At 36.7% G+C, this 13,247-nt stretch overlaps 1 protein-coding gene across 1 annotated transcript; it reads left to right on the top strand.

The window, feature by feature from the left end:
- The first annotated feature begins 214 nt into the window (after window positions 1-214).
- LOC103021317 (uncharacterized) lies at window positions 215-5,703 on the top strand. Its single transcript, XM_007230393.4, has 5 exons — window positions 215-298; window positions 1,472-1,657; window positions 2,110-2,363; window positions 3,203-3,299; window positions 4,488-5,703. The coding sequence occupies exons 1-5, from the start codon at window positions 283-285 to the stop codon at window positions 4,712-4,714; spliced, it is 780 nt and encodes a 259-aa protein (XP_007230455.3). The 5' UTR covers window positions 215-282; the 3' UTR covers window positions 4,715-5,703.
- The last annotated feature ends 7,544 nt before the right edge of the window (window positions 5,704-13,247 follow it).

The following is a 13,247-nucleotide window of genomic DNA, read 5'->3' as shown; positions in this document are numbered from 1 at the left end:
AGAGAGTAGAAGATGGCGTGCAGGAAAGGGGCATTTTGACTGTAATTATAGCTGTAACACACACACACACACACACACATACACACACACACACACACACACACACACACACACACACACATATACACACACACTCCCACCTCTCATGGGACTGGGTGAGGGGTATGGGAGGAAAATGAAAGTGAAATGAAAGCAGTCGGACTGTGCCCTGCTGCTGCTGCTGAATCACTGCTGCAGTCATCTAACCGCTCTACTGTTGACTGGATTTACTCTTCACTCAACATGACTAAACATACAGGTAAGTGTTTTTTATTTCTTTATTTAATATGCTTTTAATTTTAGATTTAGAGTCGGATTCTTAGAGTCAAAGTCTTAAATCCATTTATTGAAACATTTGTGTTTTTTTTTTATAATTTCAGTAATATTCAAATGATCACAATAGAATTCTATAATATTGTAAAATTACACTCTAAAAAAAACAGAGGAATGATATGAGTACTTTTTTGTATTTAAAGGTACATTCTTCATAATTGTACCCTCAAAGGTACAATATTGGTCTTACAGGATCAGATGTGTTTCCTCTGAAGTACAAAGTCATTTCTAATAGCAATAAGTACAAATTTGTACCATTTAACCAGACAAAAGCACTAATTGTACATTTTTTTATTTGAAAGCCAGACAATTTTGGATCATCAAGTTCTTGATACATTATTAGTTGATGATAATGTTTATAATCTTTTTAATCTTTACTGGCATAAATAAACATGGGAACAAAAAAGGACTTTCACTGAAAGGGCAAGGTACGCACACAGTGTGTTTTCAGGACATGTTTGGCAAACAAATAGAAGGGTTTAAAGTTTTACAGAGCATTAAAAGACTATTCTATGCCCTATTTTGGCAATCTTTGGGTGGGCCATCAACTGTGCATTGTGCAGCTTGATTTAGGGTGTGGCAGGGTGGCAACTTGATTTAGTGTCTTTGCTATTATAACGATGGGAAAAGTACAACTTTCGCAGCTCGAAACACATAAAAGTAATGTATGTAAAAAAAATGTATTCTGTTTTTTGATAGATCCCAATTACTTTCTTTTTCATTTGTTCCTGAATTTCTATGGATATTGGCTTTTGAGTGTTTTATTTTATTTTATTTTCTTCAATTTAAGTAATTTCTCGATTAAGAACCGCTGTGTCATTTCTTGATTGAGAATTAGACCTGGGTGTGGCTGGAGAAATTGAACTGAAGTGTGATAAACCACAGATAAGTTATGTTTTAACTTTAACTTCACACAGGGACATTTTAGGTGTGGATTTGTTTCTACCTTAATCATAAAAAGCTTTATTTAAAAACTGCATTTTTTGTACATTTGAACAAAATTTTGAACGTACATTTTGTATGTTTGTGTTTTTCCTCATTCCTGTTTCCTGATACGTTTTTTTTTCCATACATAATTCAGTTTATTTTGTGTTTTCAGTCAAATTCTGTGTCGAGGTCCTCGGGAATACTCTGGGTTCCCACGAAACCTTTGTGAACGATCTCAGATCCAACTTCCAGCAGGTGGAGGTCATGAAGGATAATGATGATGTCATCGTCATCGCTTTTGTCCCCGTCGTGTCTCGAGCTGGAACTGACATAGAAGCTGCTCTTAGCCAGATTCCTGGTAATTATACACTCACTGGCCACTTTATTAGAAACACCTACAGAACATTGTACATCCACTCACTGGCCACTTTATTGGAAACACCTACAGAGGAACATTGTGCTTTCACTCACTGGCCACTTTATTGGAAACACTTACAGAGGAAATTTGTGCTTCCACTCACTAGACACTTTATTGGAAATACCTACAGAACCTTGTATATCCACTCACTGGCCACTTTATTAGAAACACCTACAGAAGAAGCTTGTGTTTCCACTCACTGGCCACTTTAACAGATACACCTACTAAACCTTGTGCTTTCACTTAATCACAGGCCACTTTATAGGAAAAACTAACAGACGAGCCTTCTGCTGCCACTTACTGGCCACTTTATCAGAAACATCCACTCACTAGGCTTATGTAATTTTAACAGAGATAAAAATGTTTCCTCTGTCTTTATTTGTTTCTTCTAGCTTCTCAACCGGCGGTTCTGGTGGTTCTCTTCCACACAAATGATCCATATTTCGTGGCTCCAAACAGCAGACTGTGTGTGAACAGGGAGAACGTGATCACTGTGGACTGCCTGTTTCATGAAGACCTGGGTCTGCTGAGACGTGAACGTAACGCTGAGGCTCTGAGAGCAGTAAAAGATCATTTGAGCAAAAATGATTCATCTCCCCTGATAGAACGCTCATTCAATCAACCACAGAGTTTACTGTGTTACCGGGTTGGTAAAATATCAAAGTTTAATAAAACATTCATTATAACTCCAAATCAGAAAACAGTAGGGAATATGCAAATATGCACAGTGTTTCTTACATTTACTTTTTATTGTATGAACCCAAAATATTTATTTTAAATATTCTTTTGACCGCAGAAATTGATGTCCTTCTGCATTAATTCCTGAATTTCAAGCCTTCATTAAATGTTGGATGTTGTTTAAAATTTTAAATTTAATATATATTTTTGCATCAAGAATACCAAACACTTAACCCTTCTATTATCTTTGGGGTTGACTCGACTCCGTTCAGTGTTTAAAGTCTCTGAAACAATGGTTGACATTAGTTTTGTGAGTCATATTTATTGTCTTTTCTTAATTTGATGAAGATGTTTCAACTTCAAATCATAGGAAATCAATTTTTTTTTTTCACATATTTGTGTGGTAATAATGTTGAGGTCACTATGACACTCAGTTTTATAATCTTTCTCTAAATGTGCCTTTATTTTTTATAATACTTATATAATACTAATAAAACACATATATTAATGCCAGAACCACTGATAATGTGTCAAACAAACACAAAGAAACTTGAAGGCAGCTTATGTTGCTCTAAGATCTCAATGTAATTTTCTGCAGTAATGCTGCATCACACTTGCTGAGAACAGTCTGGATGGTCCTTTTAGTATTTGGGAATGTAGCTCTTTATTGTAGAGCTTGATAAAGATTTTTTAGTGGATATTGCTTTTGTTCTTTCGTCCTGTTTAAAATCACATCATTACTTAGTTTTTACCTCATTAATATTGCTAAATAAATAAATAAATAAAGTGTCTCTTTTCTTTCTGCAGCTTGTGGTATTGTGGCAGCACAGATCAGTCAAAATCGGCACTATTATCGGCATTGTCACTATTTTGAGTCTTCCTGTGATCATTCTTGGCATAAGAGGTAAAGTCTACTCACTTTTTTGGTCTCCTTCTTTCATACAGTTTTTTAAACAGTGCTGTGAAAGAATATTTGCTCCCCTACGAATTTATTTTATTTTTTTTATCCCTTTTTGTTATGCTTACATTTTTCAGATGAACAAATACATTTTAATATCAAACAAAAAAAAGAATGAATAAAAGAGCAGTTTTTAAATTATAATTTTATTTATTAGGGGAAAAAATATATTCAAACCAACCTGACACTATTTGAAAGAGTGTTTGCCACCTAAACCTAATAACTTGTTGTGGCAACAACTGTAGTCAAGCTTAACCGATAACTGGCAATGAGTCTTTCACACCTCTGTGGAGGAATTTTGGCTCCACTCTTCTTTACAGAATTGTTTTAATTCAGAGGATCAGACTTGTATGTGTGCTTTGGGTCATTTTCCTGCTGCAGAACCCAAGTACGCCTGAGCTTGAGGTCACAAACAGATGGCCGGACATTCTCCTTCAGGATTGTCTGGTAAACAGCAGAATTCCTGGTTCCATCTATTACAGCAAGTTGTCCAGACCCTAAAGCTGTAAGGCAGTCCTAGACTACCACACTACCACCACCATGTTTTACGTTCAAAATGATGTTCTTTTTCTAAAATGATGTGTTCTATCTCTTTCTTAGTACTGAATTATTACCACTGACCTTAAATGGCACAAGGAAGGCATGCAGTTCTCAAGAGTTTCTCAAGGGTTCTTTAAGGACCTCCTGGATGAGTCGTCCATGCCCTTTTGGAGTAATTTCAGTAGACTGGTCACTCCTGGGAAGGTTCACCAGTGTTTCATGTTTTCTCCATTAGTGAATAATAGTCCCAAAGCCTTAGACATTTTTTTACCTTTAACATTTTTTTCCAGACTGATAGACGATTAGAGACATTGTTTTCTCATCTGTTCGTGTTCGTATTTAAGTAATTTCTTGATTCTACAGGTCTGGCAGTAATCAGGCTTGGTTGTGGTTAGTAAAACTGAACCAAAAGTGAGATTTATCACAGTTAATTAATGGAAAGGGCAAAAACTTTTTAAAATCATCATTTAAAAACTGCTTTTTGTTTAATAATCTGAAAAAATTTAGGCCTGATAAAGCAGCTTAGACCACTTCCTCAGTCTATGGTCAGGCAAGCATGTGTGCATATGTAACATTTGCTAATATATTGCACAGGTCTGAGTCCCAGCAACAACACAACAGCAGCACAGCCTCATGCCACAGCATCAGCACATCCCAAAGGTGCAATAGTGGTCCAGCCCAAAGATGTAGCAGCAGTCCAGCCCAAAGATGCTGTAATGGTCCAGCCCAAAGATGCAGCAGTGGTCCAGCCCAAAGATGCTACAGTCCAGCCCGAGGATCCAGCAGCAGCACAACCCAGAGATGCAGCAGCTGCAGCATAGCCAGTGACAGAGGTTCTCAGTAAAACCAGTAATGAATATACTCTGCCTGTCCAAAAAAAAAAGAAGTTGCCACCAAAAAAAGGTCACAAGCACACATTCACTGTGGCATTGTTTTAATAAGGTTCTGCAATGTCGCAAGATTTATTTTAATCCAGTGTTGCTGGATTAATTTTTCACCAAGATCTTGCAGCAGCATTGATGATGGTAGAGTCTGACCACTGCACAAAGCAGCTCTTCTCCATCCAGCACATCCCAAAGATTCTCAATGAGGTTAAGATCTGGACTCTGTGGTGAACTCTCTCTCAATCCATGTGTGAAAATGATGATCTCATGCTTCCTGAACCCTGGACTCTTTCACAATTCCAGCTTCATGAATCCTGATATTGTCTTATCTGGGAATATGGGCGTGTTCATCAGGGAAGAAAAAAATATTCCATTGATGGAATAACCTGGTCTATATTAGTATATTCAGGTAGTCAGCTGACCTCATTCTTTCAGCACATACTGTTGCTGAACCTAAACCTGCAGAGAAACAGCTGCATCAACCAACCCCACATCATTTGCTTACTTAAATCCAGGTGGAGACTTTTTTTTTTTTGGCCAAGCAGTGTTTTATTCTGTAGTTTATAGAACAATCCACATATAGAATCTAATGCATGAAATCTGAGACAGTGTAATAGCTCTATAATAAAACCTCTATAACAAAGAACTGCTGTAAAACACATGAACACTGTCCTTCTGTTTCTCTACATACTTTATTCCTCCTTTCTTCAATGCTCTGCAAGGAGTAGATCAGATACAACAGCAGTGCTGCTGGAGTTTTTAAACACTGTGTTTAATCACTTAATCACTGTCCTCCACTCTATAATAAACACTCCTACCTACAGCTGAAACACCTTGTAGATAAAGTAAAAAAGAAAACAGATACATGTTCATATTCAGCAGTGGGTTATTTAAATTAATAGTTCTAATAAATGTTCTTATTCAAATGCTGAACTTGATTAATTGCATGTGTTCTTAATGTGTACAGATAAAGATTATAACCTGTAAAATGTAATACAAGTCTCTACTGATATATATTTCTGTTTGTACCTATATAATTTCAAAAGCCTGTATCTCCATTTTTAACTTTTTGACATGATGTAACACCCTTACACCTTCACTGCCCTGTTTTACTACATTTCCCACAATCCACTTTCCACTAAACCTTCTGTCATGTGCTCTCCTCCAGCCATTCAGAGGCAGTTTCTACATTTACATTTACATTTACAGCAGCACATAAACACAGACTACACAGACTGAAGCTTTATTGTATATAAAACCAGTTAGAGGATTGATGCACATGCATACATTACATTACATTACATTACATTACATTTGGCAGACGCTTTTGTCCAAAGCGACTTACAATATTGAAGTGCAAATAATAGAAGAGGTTAAGTACAAAAATAATAGAAGTTAAAAATAAAGCATCTATAGATAGGGCCTTAAGGAGGTCAGAGGGAAATAATGGGATAGCATACAAATGTGTGTTAATAAAGACAACCATATGTATGAAGATATGTGAGAATTCAGCAAATATTTGTATTGGAATGCGGTGTTCTTTTTCCACCATGCATACCTCCCTCCAAATAAATCACTCCAAAATGAAGCTGTCTTGTTTAAATGTGCTTTAGTCAGAGGTGGAAAAAGTACAGAAAAATTGTAATTGAGTAAAATTACCTTTACTTTGCTAAAATTCTACTCAAGTAAATGTAAAAGTACCCATCCAAAAATTCACTTGAGTAAAAGTAAAAAAGTACTTAATTTAAAATTTACTTTGAGTAAAAGTTACATTTGGTACTTTTATTTGTTTGATCTAAAAAAAAGTACAAATCATAAATTTAATAATTATTAAATTAAATAATTTGGACCTTACAGGAAGTATTTGTTCAGACAACCGCATAAAACATTTTCAAAAACAAGTGGTATAGGTTTTTATGATCCATTTTTTTTCCTTTGCTGTTAAAATTTTAAAGGTTATGGTCATATAGGTAACTATAAACCGTATTTTTTTAGTTTTACAGTTCATTATTATTTTTTTATTATTTTTTTTGCTTTTACTGCTATTTACATGTTTTTTTTTTTGTTTTTTTTTTACATTTAAACAGATTGTTTAATGTGCCATAAAGAAGCACATATCGATGGGTAGCATAACTTGACAGAACACCTCGCACACAGACCCCAGGCTACACAGCTGATTCACACAGTGTCTCTCCCGCTAACACTGCTGGGAAAAGTTCAGCGGCCTGCCATGGAGAACAAAACTTTTTTTTTTTATTCAGACAATTTTTTTTCCCCAGCATTTTATTTTTTATTCATTAACGGGGACTTTTCCAAAGTAGCAAAGTAAATTATATGTGTCAAAATAAACTTGAGTAAAAGTAAAATTACCTAATTTAAAAACTACTATTTAATAATTACAAATTACTCATATAATCTACTCAATTACAGTAACATGAGTAAATGTAAATAGTAACTTTCCACCTCTGGCTTTAACATACCTCAATATAACTGTTATATCATTGTTCATCTGCTATATTATATATTTAACTGAAATTCCTCATCTGAACAACCAATGATTTATAAAGGAAAATCATGAAAATGATCACGGGGTGCCCAACTTTTTCATACCACTGTATTTGCTAGTCTCTTATATATTATGACATAAATCCCTATACTTTATACAGCTGTGGAAAATTTTAAAGATAACTCCAGTTACTAAATGAGTTTCTCTGATTTTGCTATTTATAGGTTTATGTTTGAGTAAAATGAACATTGTTGTTTTATTCTATAAACTACAGACAAAATTTCTCCCAAATTCCATTTTTTTTACAGAAAATGAAAAATGTCTGAAATAACAAAAAAAAAAAAAAAAGATGCAGAGCTTTCAGACCTCAAATAATGCAAAGAAAACAGGTTCATATTCATAAAGTTTCAGTTCAGAAATCAATATTTGGTGGAATAACCCTGGTTTTAATCACAGTTTTCATTCATCTTGGCATCATGTTCTCCTCCACCAGTCTTACACACTGCTTTTGGATAACTTTATGTATTTACTCCTGGTGCAAAAATTAAAGCAGTTCAGTTTGGTTTGATGGTTTGTGACCATTAATCACGTATTATATTACGTATTATAATGGGAGCAATTTCCAGTAGAAATCCCCATTAGAAAGGGGTACGTGAGTGAAAGTGAAAGTGTGATCACTTAGTTTCCATATTAGCTGTGCCCTGCTGCCTGGAGAATCGTGTAGCGGCACTGCTGTTAACTGGGTTTAAACTTCAACATGACTCAAGGAAAAAGTATGTTTATTTCTATATTTAGTTTTGTATATTTAGTATTAAGTGTGTATTAATATTATACATACATATATGGCAACATTTTACAATACAGGTCACAGATAACAGTACTTATGACAATAGATTCATATTGTTTTAATATATATATATTTTTATTATTTAGTATTTATGAGCTTTTCAGAAAGCATTAAGGGACATTTCTGTGTGTTCAGAGTTCAGACACTAGATGGCGCTCCTGAATAAGAAAAAAAAATGAATGAATGAGATTTCCCCCACACATACAATAAATAAATGTGCAAGTATCTCTTTATGTGTGGAATGCAATTCAAAATATATTGCAAACAGTGACAGTATATTAATGAAACATATTTTGACCATATTCAAATTTATTTGGAAATACATTTTATATACCTATACTAAAGTTGCTTTCTAACAATATAGAACATAAACCTAAAAATAATATGTTCAAACATGTATTTATCTATCTATCTTGCATACCCTAACTGACTATTTTATTAGGAACACCAGCATTATTACAGCAGCACCACAGTCCAGAACCACAGCAACAGGAGCACAGTCCAGAACCACAGTGACAGGAGCACAGTTCAGAACCACAGTAATAGGAGCACAGTCCAGAACCACAGTAACAGCAGCACAAAGCCACAGCAACAGCACAGTCCAGAACCACAGGAACAGCTGAAGCACAGTCAAGAACCAGAGGAACAGCAGCAGCACAGTCCAGAACCACAGGAACAGCAGCAGCCTAGCCCATTTTCACATTAAAAGAAATGTGAAGTACTTGAGAACCACAGCAACAAAAGCCCAAAGCCACAAAAGCAGCAACATAGTCAGGACCGCAGCAGAAGCACAGTCAAGAACCACAGCAACAGCAGAAGCACAGTCCAGAACCACAGCAGCAGCACAGCCTAGACCAAAGCCACAGAGGCAGCAGCACAGTCCAGAACCAAAACAACAGCAGAAGCACAGTCCAGAACTACAGCAGCAGCACAGCCCAGTCCAAAGCCACAGAGGCAGCAGAACAGTCCAGAACCACAGCAACAGCAACAGCAGAAGCACAGTCCATAACCACAGCAACAGCAGCAGCCCAGACCAGAACCACAGCAACATGCAGCACAGTCCAGAACCACAGCAGAAGCAGCATCACAGCCCAGCCAAAACCTCCAGCAGCAGCAGCACAGTCCAGAACCACAGCAACAGCAGCATCACAGCCCAGAAACACAGCAACAGCAGTAACAAAACCTAGAACCACAGCAACAGCAGCATCACAGCCCAGCCCAAAGCCACAGAAGCAGCACAGCCCAGAACCACAGCAACAGCAGCAAATCACAGCCCAGAACCACAGCAACAGCAACAGCAGCATCACAGCCCAGCCCAAAGCCACAGCAGCAGCACAGCCCAGAACCACAGCAACAGCAGCATCACAGCCCAGCCCAAAGCCACAGCAGCAGCACAGCCCAGAACCACAGCAACAGCAGCAAATCACAGCCCAGAACCACAGCAACAGCAGCATCACAGCCCACAACCACAGCAACAGCAGCAGCGCAGCCCACAAGAACAGCAACAGCAGCAACAACAGCCTAAATCCAAAATCACAGCAGCAGCAGCAACACAGTCAAAAACTACAGCAGCACAGCCCAAAGGTAGACAGCCAAAACAGCCCTGAGACGCAGCAACAGAAATTGCCTAGTCCAAAGCCGGAACAGCCCAGCACAGCTGCACAGCTGAACACGAGCATGTTGTTGATTTCACTGGCGTCAGGAATGAAACTGAAACTGGGTAAATTTGATATTTTTTGACCAACTGTCACTTTAACCTCTGCAGCTGTCACTCCGGATGGATGGATGCAGGGCCGCTGCTAAGGTTTTGGAGGCCCTAAGCATAACTGGTCAGGGAGCCCCCCCCCCAAAAAAAAAAAAAAAAAACACACACACACACAAACACAAAAGGTTTACGCACAATTTTACTATTTATTAAAATTACACATGTAACTGTGAATATTTACAACGTTATAAGTAAGGCCAATAACAGTGAAGAACAGCACAAGAGTACTATTTATAATGTATAAATAATAAATGAAACGATGCATGTCTATTTTAAGCAGTGGACACGTCATTTAAACAAGCCAGCCTTAAAGGTTATGAAATTATCGTTTATATTCGTGGTGTATTTATATCAGCCTGTCAAAATCTATAGAGCTGTCTGATCCTGCTGTCATACAGACCATTTGGATAGTGCACTGACGGCATTAGTCAATAGGTAGGCTACTCTGTTTATTAATTTTTTATTAAAGTCACTAAAAATCTTCAAACTACACTACTACTATTTGCAAACGTGCCACGTGCCTTGCAATACCCAGATTATTTCTAGTTAAGCGTTTAAAGCTACCAAATCAGCAAAGCCAACGTAACTAGCTCAGGCAACACCACTGAACATGAAGTAATCAAAACTATTTAAACCTTTATCATCGAAGTTACTCACCAGAAAGGGATGCATGGGCCTCATCTTTCTGCTTCTTTTTCTTCTTCTCAGCTCCAGACTCAAACCGTCGCTTCATAGTTGAATTACCATTTAGTAGCAACTTCGCGCGGTGAACTTGTCTCCTGCCAAACTCAAGTAGCGTTGCTACTTTAGTTAGGACTAAGGTTGCCAGATAAGTTACGATTTTTCATCCTATTTGTTTATTTTATTTTAAGTTTTTAACTTACACAAATATTGCACTGGACAAGTTTTTGTATAGAATGGCCACATACACTTTAAAAATGGTTAAACATGCGCAAGATTTAGCGCCTCCATGCATTTTTTGATTATTTATTTGACTGGAAAATGTCACATCTGGCAACAACCAACAGAGCAAACCGAGCCGTGCCATTTCAGGCAATAGGGGTGGGGGCATTATATTATGCACAAAAATAATAACGTGCCGCTTTTAAGTAGTAGAGTAGGTGCCCCATGCAATGTTTAAAGACAAAAAAGATGAGCGTATCATAAATAATTCACATTGGGTTTTAAATTTAATAATGTCATAATTTCAACACATTTCTTTCTCAGTCAATTTGGCTCCCTGCAACTGCAAAATGTTTGAGGCCTAACGCTGGCTGCGTTGTCTGCGTATGCAGAGCGGCGGCCCTGGATGGATGGTTAGATGGATGGATGGATGGATGGACGGATGGGTGAATGGATGGATGGACGGATGTGGCTTTGGGAGCTTGTGGAGCGTGTGACCTGTGATGTGTCTGTCCTCTGTCTTTTCAAGACATACAAAGCCCCAAGCCCTGCGCTGTCTAATTTAACATGACAGCTTAGAGAGATGGACAAGTGAAGAGACAGAGAGAGAGAGAGAGAGAGAGACAGAGAGAGAGAGCACATGAGATTGATGCTGTCACTTGTACAAGACTGACACACTGTTAAAGAGGAACACCATTGAAATAAAAAATAAAAATACGCACCCATGATTTTATCAGAATGGCCATTGACGAATGGAGACCTTTGTTTTATGGAGACCCTGCCCACTTCCTCTTTTCCCCATTATATCAGAAGAAGATCAATAATGACCCAAATACACCTCCAAAATGAAGAAAAAAAAGTCTTGCTGAGGAAGCCAGACCTAAAACTCTGGTTAATGTTTCATGCCCAAAAGAGACCACTTCAGTTTCTGAATAATTTTTTTTCTGATTTTGCTATTTATAGGTTTATGTTTGAGTAAAATGAACATTATTGTTTTATTATTTAAACTACAGACAACATTTCTCCCAAATTCCACATAGAAATATTGTCATTTAGAGCATTTTTTTTTTGCATAGAATGGGAAATGTCTGAAATAACAAAAAAGACACAGAGCTTTCAGACCTCAAATAATGCAAAGAAAACAAGTTCATATTCATAAGATTTTAAGAGTTCAGAAATATACAATATTTGGTGGAATAACCCTGGTGGTTTTTAATCACAGTTTTATGCATCTTGGCATCATGTTCTCCTCCACCAGTCTTACACACTGCTTTTGGATAACTTTATGCTGCTTTACTCCTGGTACAAAAAAATCAAGCAGTTCAGTTTGGTGGTTTGATGGTTTGTGATCATCCATCTTCATCTTAATTATATTCCAGAGGTTTTCAATTTGGTAAAAAAAAGAAACTCATCATTTTCAAGTGGTCTCTTATTTTCTTACAGAGCAGTATATAGAGCTGATACATTAAACACAATTTGGAATGTTCACTGTAAGGTATACTTAGAAGTTTAATTTCTATAGCGATGTCATATTAAAGGTATAACTAAATAAATATGTGTAGAAATGTAATGGGTATGGTCACTTTTTTTTAGATACTTTACATGTATATTGCATTACTGCTACTGGAAGCTGAGTGTTTGGTGAACTGGTTCTGGAGTTGGAGGCAGAGGACTGAGTATAAATGGTAGTTTAAAGTTTAAAAGCTTTAATAAATATGTAGTTGGTACTGATACATTTAAGGCTCTATATTACATCCTGTGAAAGGCACGTTGCAATGTTCAATGCTATCTTACACCCCACCAACAGCCTATTTTAATGCCTTCTACCTGTGTACAGATAATAACAGTGACCATTTTTTGAGTTTTTAAAAAATATTAATTTCAATTTTTCACACTCCAGCAAGAACATAGCAGACATATGCAGTCTAGTATGAAGATGATCCGTGCAGAGACTCAAGAAAACTCCAGATAAACTCCAGTCCAACTAAACTTTAACTTTAATATATTTTCATTCTACTAAAATACATTCATTTACAACCAGCATATATGCAGCTGAAACAGAGAGGAGCCTAGTGCATCCCAAATTATATTATCAACATTAACATATTAATATTTTAACATTATAGTCATTATGGCTGTTAGAAAAAGGTTCTTAATGGCTTCATTTTTATCCCCTTACTTTTATACTTTTACTTTTATACTTTTATAAGTAGTTTTATGTCCTTAAAAAGTAAAAAGCTTGAGTTGATGCTTCTTCAACTTCTACAAAAGTATTTTAAACCCAAGTATCTGTACTTCTACCTATTAGGGGTGTCACAATTCTCGAAATCTTCGATTTGATTTTATTTCCGATTTCAGGGTCACGATTCGATTGTCGATTTTTTTTTTTTTTTTTTTTTTTACAGCAGAGAGGCCTATGCCAGTTTTAAATTAGTCTATGTTCATTCAT

Source organism: Astyanax mexicanus, chromosome 23 (assembly GCF_023375975.1).
Source record: "Astyanax mexicanus isolate ESR-SI-001 chromosome 23, AstMex3_surface, whole genome shotgun sequence".
NCBI lineage: Eukaryota > Metazoa > Chordata > Actinopteri > Characiformes > Acestrorhamphidae > Astyanax > Astyanax mexicanus.
Note: the sequence above shows the minus strand (reverse complement) of the source record. Positions and strands in the feature narration are given on the sequence as shown.

What these genes read in the sequence shown, in the direction of transcription:
- LOC103021317 (XM_007230393.4), top strand. An exon ending in TGCTCTTAGCCAGATTCCTG is followed by an intron (nt 1,658 to 2,109) that starts GTAATTATACAC and finishes TGTTTCTTCTAG; the next exon opens with CTTCTCAACCGGCGGTTCTG. An exon ending in AGAGTTTACTGTGTTACCGG is followed by an intron (nt 2,364 to 3,202) that starts GTTGGTAAAATA and finishes TTCTTTCTGCAG; the next exon opens with CTTGTGGTATTGTGGCAGCA.